The sequence below is a fragment of the Martes martes genome (assembly GCF_963455335.1).
Source record: "Martes martes genome assembly, chromosome: 14".
Classification (NCBI taxonomy): Eukaryota; Metazoa; Chordata; class Mammalia; order Carnivora; family Mustelidae; genus Martes; species Martes martes.
In genome coordinates this window covers 8,669,643-8,682,526 of record NC_137902.1, presented here as the reverse complement: position 1 = coordinate 8,682,526, position 12,884 = coordinate 8,669,643, and the positions used below count along the sequence as shown (strand labels likewise).

At 44.2% G+C, this 12,884-nt stretch overlaps 1 protein-coding gene across 1 annotated transcript; it reads left to right on the top strand.

The window, feature by feature from the left end:
• The first annotated feature begins 799 nt into the window (after positions 1-799).
• Positions 800-11,556, top strand: PSTK (phosphoseryl-tRNA kinase). The gene is made up of 6 exons (XM_080822406.1): positions 800-1,393; positions 3,591-3,882; positions 4,124-4,322; positions 7,296-7,371; positions 7,865-7,958; positions 10,679-11,556. Exons 1-6 carry the CDS (start codon positions 1,178-1,180, stop codon positions 10,876-10,878), a joined length of 1,077 nt encoding a protein of 358 aa, XP_080678532.1. The 5' UTR covers positions 800-1,177; the 3' UTR covers positions 10,879-11,556.
• Positions 11,557-12,884: the final 1,328 nt, after the last annotated feature.

Below are 12,884 nucleotides of genomic sequence, written 5' to 3'. Positions count from 1 at the left end.
TTTTTCCTTAAATCAGCTGAGGTGGGAGGGAAAGGGAAAGGAGGTAGAGGTCAGTAAGCAAGGCTTTTAAAGTCCTAAACAGCTACCTGCTCAGGCTCAATAAATGAACTAGATTTCTGCCCAAAGTACTGTATCTTCATTGCTAACCCCGTTTGAGCTTTGGGCACTCTGACTCAGCAGCCACCCCCATACTCACTCTCAGCTGGGGACCGTGGGCTTGCTGCCCCACTGGCATAACATTCCTTTCTCGTTCTTGCACTGGACCGATGACCAAATCCTGAAGTGAATATGTTTAACCCACGGCTCACCTTCAAAAGAAAATGTATGTGTACATCCTCTGTAGTCAAACTGTGTCAGATTTAACATTGCGTTATTGATTGTATTCCCCTCTTTACTGATTCTAACCTCCTCTGCACACATTTTGAACACACCACTTTGTGACTAAGAAGTAATCCCCTTTAAAATAAGGTGAAAGTTAGAATCCGAATTCAGCTTCTCTACATCACAACTCCATACAAGGAATTTTCCACCTCCCCACAGCCTTGTACGTCTCCTTTAACACTAAAATACCTACGGTCCTCTGCATGAATACACTGGAACGGAGGTCTAGGGATGTTCCTGTCCTGCCTCCACCACCTCACACTTGCCGCCAACTCCGGGCGCGGTAACCAGTGTTTACCCCGCCCTCCACCTGTAGCATTTAGGAGGGGCAGCGGAGCGCGGGCGTGGGACTGTCGGCTCCGCCTTAGATTCTAACAGCAATTGACCTTTCAAAGACCGCTGGGGGAAGACGCTCAGAGTCTCTTCCGGGATCTTCCAAGCACCTCGCCTTAAAGAAACCGAGGTGCAATTCTCGATGGCTTGCAAGTTTCCAGCAGGGAGGATAAATGTGACCACTTAAATCCAACTCTCTGACCCTTTGGGTAATGTCCAGGAGTCAGGAAACGCATTGCCGTGGTCCCCAGCCTAGAAGACTCCCCCCACAAAGAGCTCGGCACCAGCGGTTCCAGTGACCACGAGGAGATCGCGGAGCCCGCCGGACCGTGCCCCGTGTGGGGATCGGAAGACGCTCCCGTCCTTCCCTCCCGGCCCCAGGCGGCACAGCCACTGCGCGTGCGCGCTGGGCGGACGGTTCCGGAGACGGAGTTCCCCGCCGCCTTCCGTCTCCCGCGACAGCATGAAGACCGCCGAGGACGCCAGCGGTGCGCGCAGCGAGGGGCCGCGGGAGGTAGGCCTCTGCCTTCTCTGCGGCCTGCCGGCAGCAGGAAAGTCAACCTTCGCGCGCGCCCTCAGCCACCGCCTGCGGCAGGAGCGGGGCTGGGCCGTCGGCGTGGTCACCTATGATGACGTCATGCCGGACGCGTTCCTGGAGAAGGCGAGCACGCGGCCATTGGTCAGTACGGAGGGGGCGGGGCCGAGACCCCGGCCGTGGAAGGAAGCAGGGGGCGGGGGTCCCTCTAAATGCGGCACTACACCTAGTGTGGGAGGTGCGCCCGTGACAGAGGGGGAGAGACCCGGATTCGGGAGAAGTGGAGTTGGTTTAACACGGGACATGCTGACTCCATCTTAGAGTAATTCGTTGTAGAGATTTGTGTGTCTCTGCGGGGCATGTTTGTACTGTCCGTTCTACAGAGGGAGGCTCAAGACAGCGCAGGTGTCGTCAGCGTGCAAGAGGGAGCCCCCACCCCCGTGGTCAGGAATGCTCTTGAAAGATCCTTCAGGAAGATTGGTCTTAGGAAGGGGCGGAATCTCTTAAAAATGTCAACCACAGCCCGTTTAACATCCAGCCACGGGCAAATCTTTGTGGGTCTATTATAAGTTTATACAATTTACAGAAAAAAAATTTTTTTTTAAGAAAAAGGATACAGAATTATACATAACAGAATTCCTGGGGTCCCTCCCATGATAGTAGAAAGTAGGCTGTACAAATGAAGGGTCTGGCCTCTGAAGCTCACTCTTCGTTCATCTCAGGGTGAACCTGCCTCGGCCGGCATAGGAAAAGATGGTGGTTCCTTAACTGGCCACAGACGAAGTAATGGGCTTCTGTTTAGTGGCCAGCTTGTACGTTCCAACTGCACACTTTAGGCCTTCAAATCACACTCAGTACAGTGAGGTGCATCCCCTTGGAGAAGCATATAAGAACAGAGCTCTGGGGGGGAGAGTAGATTTATGTCTCCCATCTCACTCTCACTCTAGAGCAGATCCTTTGACAGATTCTGAAAAATTAAATTATATTTGTCGTTTAATACCCTAGTGTAGATGGATGCACGTAAATAACGTGCAAATATGATGTGATTCCACTCTGTAAATATATATGTACAAATACAGTACATTTGCTGGATGGAAACATTTTGGACTGCTCCAGCAAGATTATATATACTTTTCCTGTTCTTTTTTAAAAAAGATTTTATTTATTTATTTGACAGACAGAGATCACAAGTAGGCAGAGAGGCAGACAGAGAGAGAGGGGGAAGCAGGCACCCTGATGAGCAGAGAGCCCAATGTGGGGCTCGATCCCAGGACCCTGAGATCATGACCTGAGCCGAAGGCAGAGGCTTTAACCCACTGAGCCACCCAGGCGCCCCTATACTTTACTATTCTTGTTTAATTGTGAGGCAAATGCGGTATCAAGTCCTGGACAGCACTAGATTTAGTTGGACGGTAGTATTTTCACCACTTGAGGGAAAGCTGAAAGCTGTTGATAGGGATTGTATTGCTGGGCTTTTTCCTCACTTTTATTATATTTTTTTCCACTTCTCCCTACAGACAAGCCCATGGGACTCATCTAGTCACCAAGGGTAGGAAATCTCACCTTCTAGGAAATGATCTTGTTTCCTTTTCAGTAGGTTTAGGCGATGTATTTATTGTATATGGTGTAATCTCAGTGATGTGGCAGAGCATGGACAGGCGGGAGAGGGATCCTTTTCTGGTGTTCCTATGTTTTCTCCAGCCTAGACCTCATAACTCTGTCCCTGCTATCCACAGTCCTTGAGCAGCACAAGATTACCTGTATTCTCAAGTTATTTATTATCTTCCCTTCTGTCTACCTTCTCTGTCGTCCCCCATCCCATTTCAACTCTGTTATTAGCCTGAAATCTTTTCATCTTGACCTAGGCACCTTTCAGCTGATCTTTTCTGTCCACAACTTTCCTCCTTTCAACGGCAAACCAGCATAGCTGCATCTAAGCCAGACTATTTTTATTTCAGCAGGATATTGATTTTGGCTCCTCATTTCTCCTGGAGGGTAACAGCGGACGATTGATCCAGCAGAGAAATAGAGATGTGAAAACAAATGCCTAAACCCTCTGCTAGAGCAGGAGGCCACGTAGGCAAGGGAGGTTCTGAGCTGCCTCCTGTGTGACTGAGTCTGAGGAGACTTTAGAGGACTAACATCAGGGAGTAGGAGTTTGTGGGCAGAGGAAACCATATATACTGAGATACAGAGGCATGACAGAACAGGTTGTGCTCAGAGAATTCCAAATGGTGCAGCGCTGTGAGCTGAAATGTTCATGTGCAGTGGGTGGCAGTTAATCGTGACCACCCTGCTGGCCAGAGCCCGGCATAAATTGTCATTCTTCCATCTTTTGCAGCCATCACAGTGGAAATTGCTTCGACAGGAACTGTTGAGGTATCTAGAATACTTCTTGATGGCTGTCATGAACACGTGTCAGATGTCTGCCCCACCCAACAGGACTGCAGCCATGTGGGAGGATTTTATAACCTGCTTAAAGGATCAAGATCTGTTATCTTCTGCTGTGCTGGAAACCCAGTCTTGCTATCTCTTAACGAAGACTGCTGTTTCTAGACCTTTGTTTTTGATTTTAGATGACAACTTTTATTATCAAAGTATGAGATACGAAGTCTACCAACTGGCTCGGAAATGTAATTCAAACATTTTTTTTCTTACACACAGATACTTGTTTGCGTATCAAAATCATTATCATTCTTAGAGAGAATTTAATTGGATGGGGAAGTTAGTATCGCTTTACTTAATTTTTGAAGTTATATGTTCAGCTTTGCAAATTGTTTTTCCTGCTGCTGCCGGTATCATTTGTCTAATTTGTTTATGTCACATTTTGGAAAAAAACAGTGCACCAGTAATTTTGTGGTTTAACATTTTCAGATTCATTAGGCTTCTGCCAGCTCTTTTTAGACTGTTCTCTCGAGACCTGTTTGCAGAGGAATGATCAGAGACCCCAGGCTCTGCCTGCCGAGACCATCCACCTGATGGCAAGAAAGATAGAAAAGCCCAACCCTGGGAAAAACGCTTGGGAACACAACAGCCTCACAATTCAGAGTATGCCGTGTTCTCCTGAGGCCAGGTACCCCACACAAAGCTGACCTTCACCGGCTGCCTCCCTGAGCCCGGCCAGCTGTGCTCCTTGCTTGACTCATGTCCCCTTGGTTAATCCTTCCACAAGCGTTGGAGAGAGAATGTTGTCTTCCCTTTATGGATAGGAGGCAACTGAGTGAGAAAGTTACTTTGCCCAGAGTCCTCAAGCTTGCGGCAGCTGAGATGTGAACCCGAGTTTGTGTGCAAACGTGGACTCTCGTTAAGATTCTGTTGTCGTGAGAGATCAGAGCAGGGAATGCAGAGTAGGGCGCATCTTTGAAACTCTCGCTACAGCATTAGCACAGTCTATAGAGTTTGCCTGGTCATTTTCCTCTAGAAAGAAAAAGGGTGGAAGGGGCAGAGTCTGAATTTTGCCTTAAACCTCCCTGTCGTTACACTGCTGCATGTATGTGAGGTTTCTGGGCTGTAGTGCTAGTGCTTCCGTCCATGGTCTGTGTCTTGGGAGTTCTACAGCAGCACATTTCTAATGGAATTTTCACTGATGATGGAAATGTTCTCTGTTTGTACCATCCAGAGTAGTGCCTGCAGGCCACCTGTGACCGTTGAGCTCTTAAAACACAGCCAGTGCCTCTGAGGGCCGAAATTTAAAATTTTATTTTAATTGCTTTAAATATAAATAGCCTCTTGTGGCTAGTGGCTGTTGTGTCCGACAGCAGAGTTCCAGAGCTGCATTCTCCACGTTTCCTCAGCCCCCGCCTAACTGTTATCCACGGGGCATCAGCAGTTTTTTTTTTTTTTTTTAAAGATTTGAGAGAGAGCATGAGTAGGGGGGATATGCAGGCAGAGGGAGAGAGAGAAGCAGACTCCCCACTGAGCAGGGGGCCCAAGGTGGGGCTCAATCCCAGGACCCTGAGATTATGACCTGAGCGGAAGGCAGAGGCTTAAGCAACTGAGCCACCCAGGTGCCCCAGATCAGTCATTTTTAAAAGGATAATTTTTTAAATTCATTCCTCAAAATGTTTAGTTCCAAGATATTGTTTCCACCCATTTCTTAATACATACTTGAACATGCTAAAAAAAAATTGGATTTAAGTGACTGTTGTTTATAGGTTTACGAAATAAGCGACTGCTGAGGTTTCTAATTTTAACTTCTAATATCCTGAAACTTTGAGCAGGTGCATAACCAGCTGATTACTGCTCACTCTGGAATACTTGAAATTTTTTCCTTTGGAAGTGAATGGCTGGTTGAGGCATCCAGGTATCTATCCCATGAGAGTGGCCTAATGTTCTCAATGCTCTGAGACCAGGGAGGGCCAGTTCTTGAAAAAAAGCAAGGAAGAGTGTTTCTCCCATGCTTTTGCCAACGCTTAGCTCAGTCTGTTTTGTCTTGGGTCTTCGGAGCTTGGCCACCTGTTTTCACATGTCCAGAATAGTTACAGCACCAGTGAAGGGGTTGTTTGAAGCCTGGTAGCCTTGTACTAGAAGTTGAAAGATTATCTGACAAGCGTAGGTTTTCCAGGCTTCTATAAAATATTACTTCACCACCACTGCCGCTGGTAGTGTTACTACTCACAGTAACGGCTGGTGAGCAGATACTCTGTATTGGGCATGTACTGAACGCTTCCTATGTTTAATCTCATTCAATCCCCACAAACAACTCTTGAGGATAAATAGAATTATCCCCATTTTATAGATGCGATGACCGGCAGGTAAGCCAGGTGACACATCCAAGTAGTAAGTGGCAGACCCATGGTTTGGACCCAGCACAATCTCACTCACTCCAGAAGTTGGCTCTTTTCAGCTTGAGAAAGATCGTCTTGAAGTTGAGGTTTAACTCCCGCTGCCCTAAATTGTTTCAGCGCTTCCCTCTGCACTCCGAGTAGAATTCAGGCTCCTTACCATAAAGTCCGTGTTCTCACCCCAGTTAACTTTCCAACTCATATCCTACTACTTTCCCCCTTTGCCGCTTTTCAACCCAACTGGCCTTTGTTCCATGAACAGGAGGAGCTTGTTCTTGCCTCTGGGACTTTGTACTTGCCGGCCCCTCTACCCTTCCCACTTACTACGCGTGATTGACTTTCCTGCCCATCCTAACTAAGGAGTGTTCGTTGGACTAACGGGCCACACTCTTTTTTTTTTTTTTTTTAAGGTTTTATTTATTTATTTGACAGAGATCACAAGTAGACAGAGAGGCAGGCAGAGGGAGAGGGGGAGGCAGGCTCCCTGCTGAGCAGAGAGCCCGATGTGGGACTCAATCCCAGGACCCTGAGACCATGACCTGAGCTGAAGGCAGAGGCTTAATCCACTGAGCCACCCAGGCGCCCCCAGGCCACACTCTTAACACCATCACTTTGTTTATTGTCTTCATTCATCCACTTGTCACTGTCTGAAATTATAACTTTTTGCTGAAGTAATGAGACAAACAATGTAGCCATTACCAGGCTTAGAGAGGGTAAGGGTTTCACTGCACCCCTGCTTAGCACATAGTGTCTCATACAGTGTCTGTATTTTTCATATAAGAAGATACTCAGTAAAACCTCGTTAAATGAATGAATGAATTCCCCCTCAGCCCTCCATGGCCCCTTGACCAGTGGGGAACTTCTCTAACCTATATCATGTAAACAAGCAGAGGCCAGAAGTACAGACTGAGTAGCCTCCTTTAGGGCATGAAGTGGAGCTATCGCAGACTAACATTTAGCACTTAATGAGGGAAAAGAGAGAATGTCTTTTTCAAAGCTTATTGAAATGGGTCTTAAGAAATTAATGTTTTTTAAAATAAGAGGATTCTTTTGCCTTATAATTTGTTTTAAGCTTCTACTTTTGGACTTTGAAAGTAGAAGGTAGCTTCCAAATTGTTTCATTTCCCCCCCTTTGGCTGAGGGCCTTTGGGTTATTCCTCTAGAATTCACTTTAGTGTTCATAAACACAAGTTTTTGGTTTTTTTTTTTTAAAGGACGTTTGATATAGGGATTTATTTTATCTTTCCTTCTCTTTCTTGTAGCCTGAAGTTGACTGATTTATTACTTACTGCTTTGGAGAACCCAGTAAAATATATTGAGGACAATGTGGAACAAAAGGTAAATCTTCCAGGATACATTTAGCATAAACGGGAAGGCACCACTTTCGGAAGGAGGGTCTTTTTGAGCTGAGTGTAAACCGTGGGTAAAATATGGAAAATGCATGGCCACTGCCTTGGTGTCTCCGCGGTACTTCCGCTTCTGCTCCTGGCTGCGGTGGGGCGTCAGCTGGCCAGAGCCATTTGTCCAACTCTCAGAAATGTCGGAGCCTGTCGCCATCACGCTGGTGTTGGTGACTTGAAGTGGACAAGGACAGGAACACGTGCACTGGGGACACGGACAGACACTGGAAATGGGGTGCGTTGCTGTTGTTGCTGGAGAGCCCGTGAGCAGACATTTACCAGCACCCGCGGTCTAGATGGGCCCATCTTCTAGGGAAGGACAACTGGAACAGAAAAGCCACCTTCACTGATCTTTTCGTCCCATCAAATACGTGTCCTACTTTAGCCATCTCTCTTATAAAACTTCCCATAACAATGTCTGTGTTCCATAGGAAACAGACAGAATTATTTGTTCAACTAACGTTCTGCATCAAGCCGACCAGACGCTCCGAAGGATTGTCTCGCAGACGATGAAAGAGGCAAAAGGTATGCTGGGTGGTTGCCTGGGGTTTGGTTGGTCCGACGCTGCTGCTGTTCCTGTCCCCTTGACACAGCGGGTGGCTTATTAGCTCTCAGTCCTAACGTTCACATCATGTTTCCAGTTTCAGTATGCAACTTGGTTATATAAAAACTAAATATCCGACCCCTGGAACAGGGTCTTTGTCCATCCAGTACATTTTTATTGAGTGGCTACTCGGGACCAGGCTTTATTCTAGATGCCGGAGCATCAGTAGGGAGCAGAAAGTTATACTGAGCAGACAGACAGACAAATACATGAGTATCTGCTGGTGCCCTGGAGAAAAATAAAGTAGGGAAAGGCGATGCGGAGTGATGGGAGAGCTTCTCTTTAAGGGTAGTCTGGAAGGCTTCTCAGAGATGACATTTTAGCCAAGATACGAATCAACAGAAGGAGCGAACACGCAGTCATCTGGTGGCGGATCGCTCCAGACAGAGGCCACAAATGCAGAAGCCCAGAGGTGAAGTTATCTGGTATGTTCTAGAGCAAAAAATGGGGCCATTGAGTTGGGTGGAGGAAGGAATGGGGAGAGGTGGTCAGGGGTCACATGGCAGATGGGCAAGCTCAGTGTGTCCTCAGTCTGAACTTGGAGTATGTGCTAGTTCTAGAACATAACTCCTTCAGGTTTTAAATATTGAACTCCTTGCTATTTTTAAATTTTGATTTAAAAACTAACATTAGTTTAATATTTCTTGAGTTTTTATATGCTAAGTGTCCCCATGAGGTGAGTGTAATTTTAGAGATAGGGACATGAAGGTTCTGGGAGGATCAAGTAACTAGCCCAAGGCTGAACAGCTGTAAGGCACTTGGACAGCCCCGGTTCAGAGTCAAGTCTGCCTCCGGTGTGTGCTTTCTGTTAGGCTCCCTGCATCACCACCTTTGATTATTAATACCTTTACAAAAGCTTAGAAAGTTGGAAAAGCAAACAGTACACTAACCATACGGTATTTTTCATACTTTTTTTTTTTTTTACCACGATCCATAAGCGCATTTTCTCTCGTACCCTCATGTGTAGTGCGGTACAAGAACACATGTGTGCGTAGCAACAAATTTCACAAAACCCTCACATGTGGAGTGAGCTCTACAACGTTCTGTTTGACTTCATTTTAGAAAACGGCTGCCTGCAACCTACATCTCACTTGTAGGTTACAGTCCGGAGTTTGGAAACCAGAGGCCTGGAATGGAAACAGCAGCATAATTAGAATAGAGACAAAGATAGTTGTAGGAGTTCTCTCCCAGCCGTTTGCCTTTATTGCCTTCTACATACAATGAAGAGAAGGGAAGAAGGGGGATAGGATTATGCCCAAATCACTCTTGACTCATTTTTCACCCATTAAAATGACACTTTTATTTGTCCATTTATTAATTTATGTGAGGGGGGTACTTCTAGCTCCTGGATCCATACCTAAATGAAATTAAAAATTCAGTTCTCCTACCATCCAGAGAACATGAAAAGACAACCCACATATCAGGAGAAAATACTTGCGGATCCTTTAGCTCAGAAGAGATTTGTGTCCAAAAGAGGTGAAGGACCGGTACCACCCACTCAGCGATACAGACGATCCCATTTTAAAAATGGGCAAAGGGTCTGATAGACATTTCCCCGGGGTAGATACAAAGATGGCCAAACCATAAAGAAAACACAATTATCTAGTCCTCAGGGAGGGCTCGGGAGCACACCTGCTGGGCCGGCCGGAATCGAGAAGGGCAGGCCCCGGGCAGGGGGTCGAGGAGCGCTGGTGGGGATGTGAAGTGGTGCAGCTGCTTTGGCAAAGAGCCGAGCAGCATCTCAAACGGTTCGATGGCATTACTGGGGGGCCCAGCCCGCCCACTCCTAGGTATCTGCTCAAGAGAATCGCGAACATATGTTTGTACCAAAATGTGTCCACAAATATTTGTGTCAGCATTATTCCTGGTGGCCAGGATGAACCCTGAAAACAGTATGCTAAGTGGAAGAAGCCACCACCCAAAGCCACGCTGCCTGAGTCCCGGCCTGTGAGGTGCCCAGAAGCAGGACATCGGGAGCCCCACGAGCACGTCAGTGGTCGCTTAGGGATTCGGGGTCGGGCCGAGGCCGGGGTAGGCGGGTGGGAGCTAAGGGACGCGGGTTTCTGAGACGATGAGCCATTCTCGAATGGACCGTGGGGAGAGTTGCATGTGCCTGCAGGTACATCAGATCGTAGTTTAAATGAGTGAAGTGTATGGTTTACTAGTTTATTTCAGCAAAGCTGCTTGATAACACGACAGTCTCATTTCAGTCCTATTACCCACGTGGCTGGTGGCTGCTGGGTGGGGTAGGACAGAACATCTTCATCATTGTAGGAGGTTATAGATCCGAGGGCCCTGCTAGAATTTATCAGCTTCAAACCGAAATGTCATTGCCTAGTTCTGCTTTTTGGCCTTACTGCCTTAGTTCACAAAGACTCTAAATCGACTATCTTGTCAACAACAAGGAAAATCCTTTTCAGGTTTATCTTTTCTGCTCCTGCATTTCGTGGCCAGGTACTGAAAAGATCTGTTTGCTATCACATGAATGTGACCTTTGTTTCTATAGGACACCTACCGGACTGTGATTATTAACAGAATAATCTGATTGGTTTGTCTGAAGTATTCAAATTCATTTCCTGATGTAGACAGCCCAACCTGATTAGTTTACACAAATAATTGTGAGACTATCTTTTCATTTTAGATAAACAAGTGCTTCCTTTCAACTTGAAGCTCCTAGCAGAGGAACTCAACAGGCTCAAAGCAGAGATTTTGGAGGACCTAAGACATGGAAACAAAAAATACCTGTGCTCTCAGCAAACCATCCACATATCAGATGTTATTTCTTTTTTTCATTATGAGAAAGACAACATTGTCCAGAAATATTTTTCAAAGCCACATTAAAACTTCTGAACTTCCAATCAAATGTCTGATTTTGGTTAAGATTTTACAAACTAAAACAATTTTGTGTTCCTGGATGTTTTCTCGCCCAGTGATGCCAAAGACTTACAAAATGCCAAAGACTTACTAAAAAAAAAAAAAAAAAAAAAGGCAACAGTCCATACTAAACACCCATTTGTCATAACAGAAATAACTTCAGTCAGTCATTTGTCAGACGTGACATGGGTAATTAGGCATCAGAAGCAGGCAGGCTTCCTCGTTTCTGTGCCAGAAACCTCAGGGTGGGGCTGGTGGGGACAGGGGTCTTGCTGAATGGATCCTCGGGAAAGCAGAAAGACTAGGAAGATGAGATGAGATGTGGGTACGTGGAGCTGTTTTTGTCTTTAACTCATGTGACCGATCTTCTCATGGGTAAGGCATTCTACAGATTCAAACCAATGCAGTCATAAAAACTTTTTCTTTTTTTTTTCTTAATTTATTAACAGTTTACATACTGGAAAATTACTAAAAAATTGGATCCTAGTTTTCAAAGAAGAAAAATGGAGATCAATAGAAAAGTGTTATTTTTTTTTATTCATGTATTACAAAAGCAAAGCTTCATTCACAATAGGAACTACAGACTGGAAAGTTATTTCAGCATTGAACTGCTCTCTGGAATCCCTAAACAATATAGTGTTTTGCAACCATACTCAAGTTTTATGTTTTGCATACAAAATATGTTCTTTACATCAAAGTACATATTAACAAAAACAAGTTCTAGAAATCGTATACCCTCTAAGACTATTTAAGGAAAAAGTCCTTAGCAGGGCATTTTTTTTTTTAATAATACATCTACTTGATAAATATTTTTGTAGAACTTAAAATGAGGTTTATCTCAACATTTTTAAAGTAATATTCCCTTTGTCAAATGATTCTGCAGATGAATGGCAAACACTTATTTCTAAAATGAAATAGCACTGGAAAATATTCAAAGCAAAAGTCTAGCCTTTACTTGAATTTCAAGAAGTTGTAGCTACATACTATATTAGTAAAATCTGAAATGAAATTATTCCCTGTTAATCTCTTCACAGTTTCTTAAAAAAATATTAGTGGAGATAAATTATCTACCAACTTTAAAAATCTAAACTTATGTTCACTGAACAAAAATACATTTAGTTTCAGAACATTGCCTGTGAACAGCAAAGTACTATAAATAGTTCACATTCAGCATTTCCTAGCAGCTCATTTCTATAAAATATCTGATTAAAAATAAAATGGGAGAAACGTATTCAACACTTAATGGAAGATAGTATCATCTTTCCATGTATAAAATTTTAACTCACAGAAAATTTAAATAAAATCCTAAATCTTTTTAAAAATACAATACTAAAAAAGTTTATAAGGTAGATTTGATTCAAAAACTTTAGTGCATTTAGAATTTATTGTAGCTCTCAAGCATTGACACCTTTGGAATACCAACTGTGCTCTTATTAAGTCATAAGAAAATTAGAATTATACATTCTAGTTTATAATTATGAAAAAAAGATATTTTCTGTTTAAATTAAAATGTACCTTCAAAACATCTATCTTTAGTTGCCAGAAAAGAAGTGTTTGTCACTATTTGGCCCAGAATATAAAGTTAATAAACTGGTTTTAACAAGAGGGTTCTTTATCTTTTAATGAAAGCCTTCATTTTCTATCTTGGGGTATTGCTTTTATGTGAAGAATAAAAGTGAGAAGGAAGAAAATAATTACAAAATCTTCCAAATGACAGCAACCTGTTTCTTTCTGGCAATAAATAAATACTAGAGCCAAGTTCCACGTTTGGAAATGGTTGCATTCAAGCTGATCTAAGCAATGAGTGATTTAAGCAACAATAGAAACTCAGCTGTAGATTCAGAAGCCTCAGACAAGGGAGAGAGTTAGAGTTTGGACAGACTCCTCGCTGCTCTGTGAACAATGCTGTTGAGGTTAGTTTCGACTGGGTATTAAACCATGAGAACTCATTTTAATGGCTTTCCAGCATTTGG

Excerpts from the sequence above, each read along its gene's own strand:
- PSTK (XM_080822406.1), top strand. The coding sequence starts at position 1,178 with ATGAAGACCGCCGAGGACGCCAGCGGTGCGCGCAGCGAGGGGCCGCGG. Across the intron at positions 3,883-4,123 it reads CTACCAACTGGCTCGGAAAT|ATTCATTAGGCTTCTGCCAG; the intron begins GTAATTCAAACA and ends TAACATTTTCAG. Across the intron at positions 4,323-7,295 it reads CCGTGTTCTCCTGAGGCCAG|CCTGAAGTTGACTGATTTAT; the intron begins GTACCCCACACA and ends TCTTTCTTGTAG.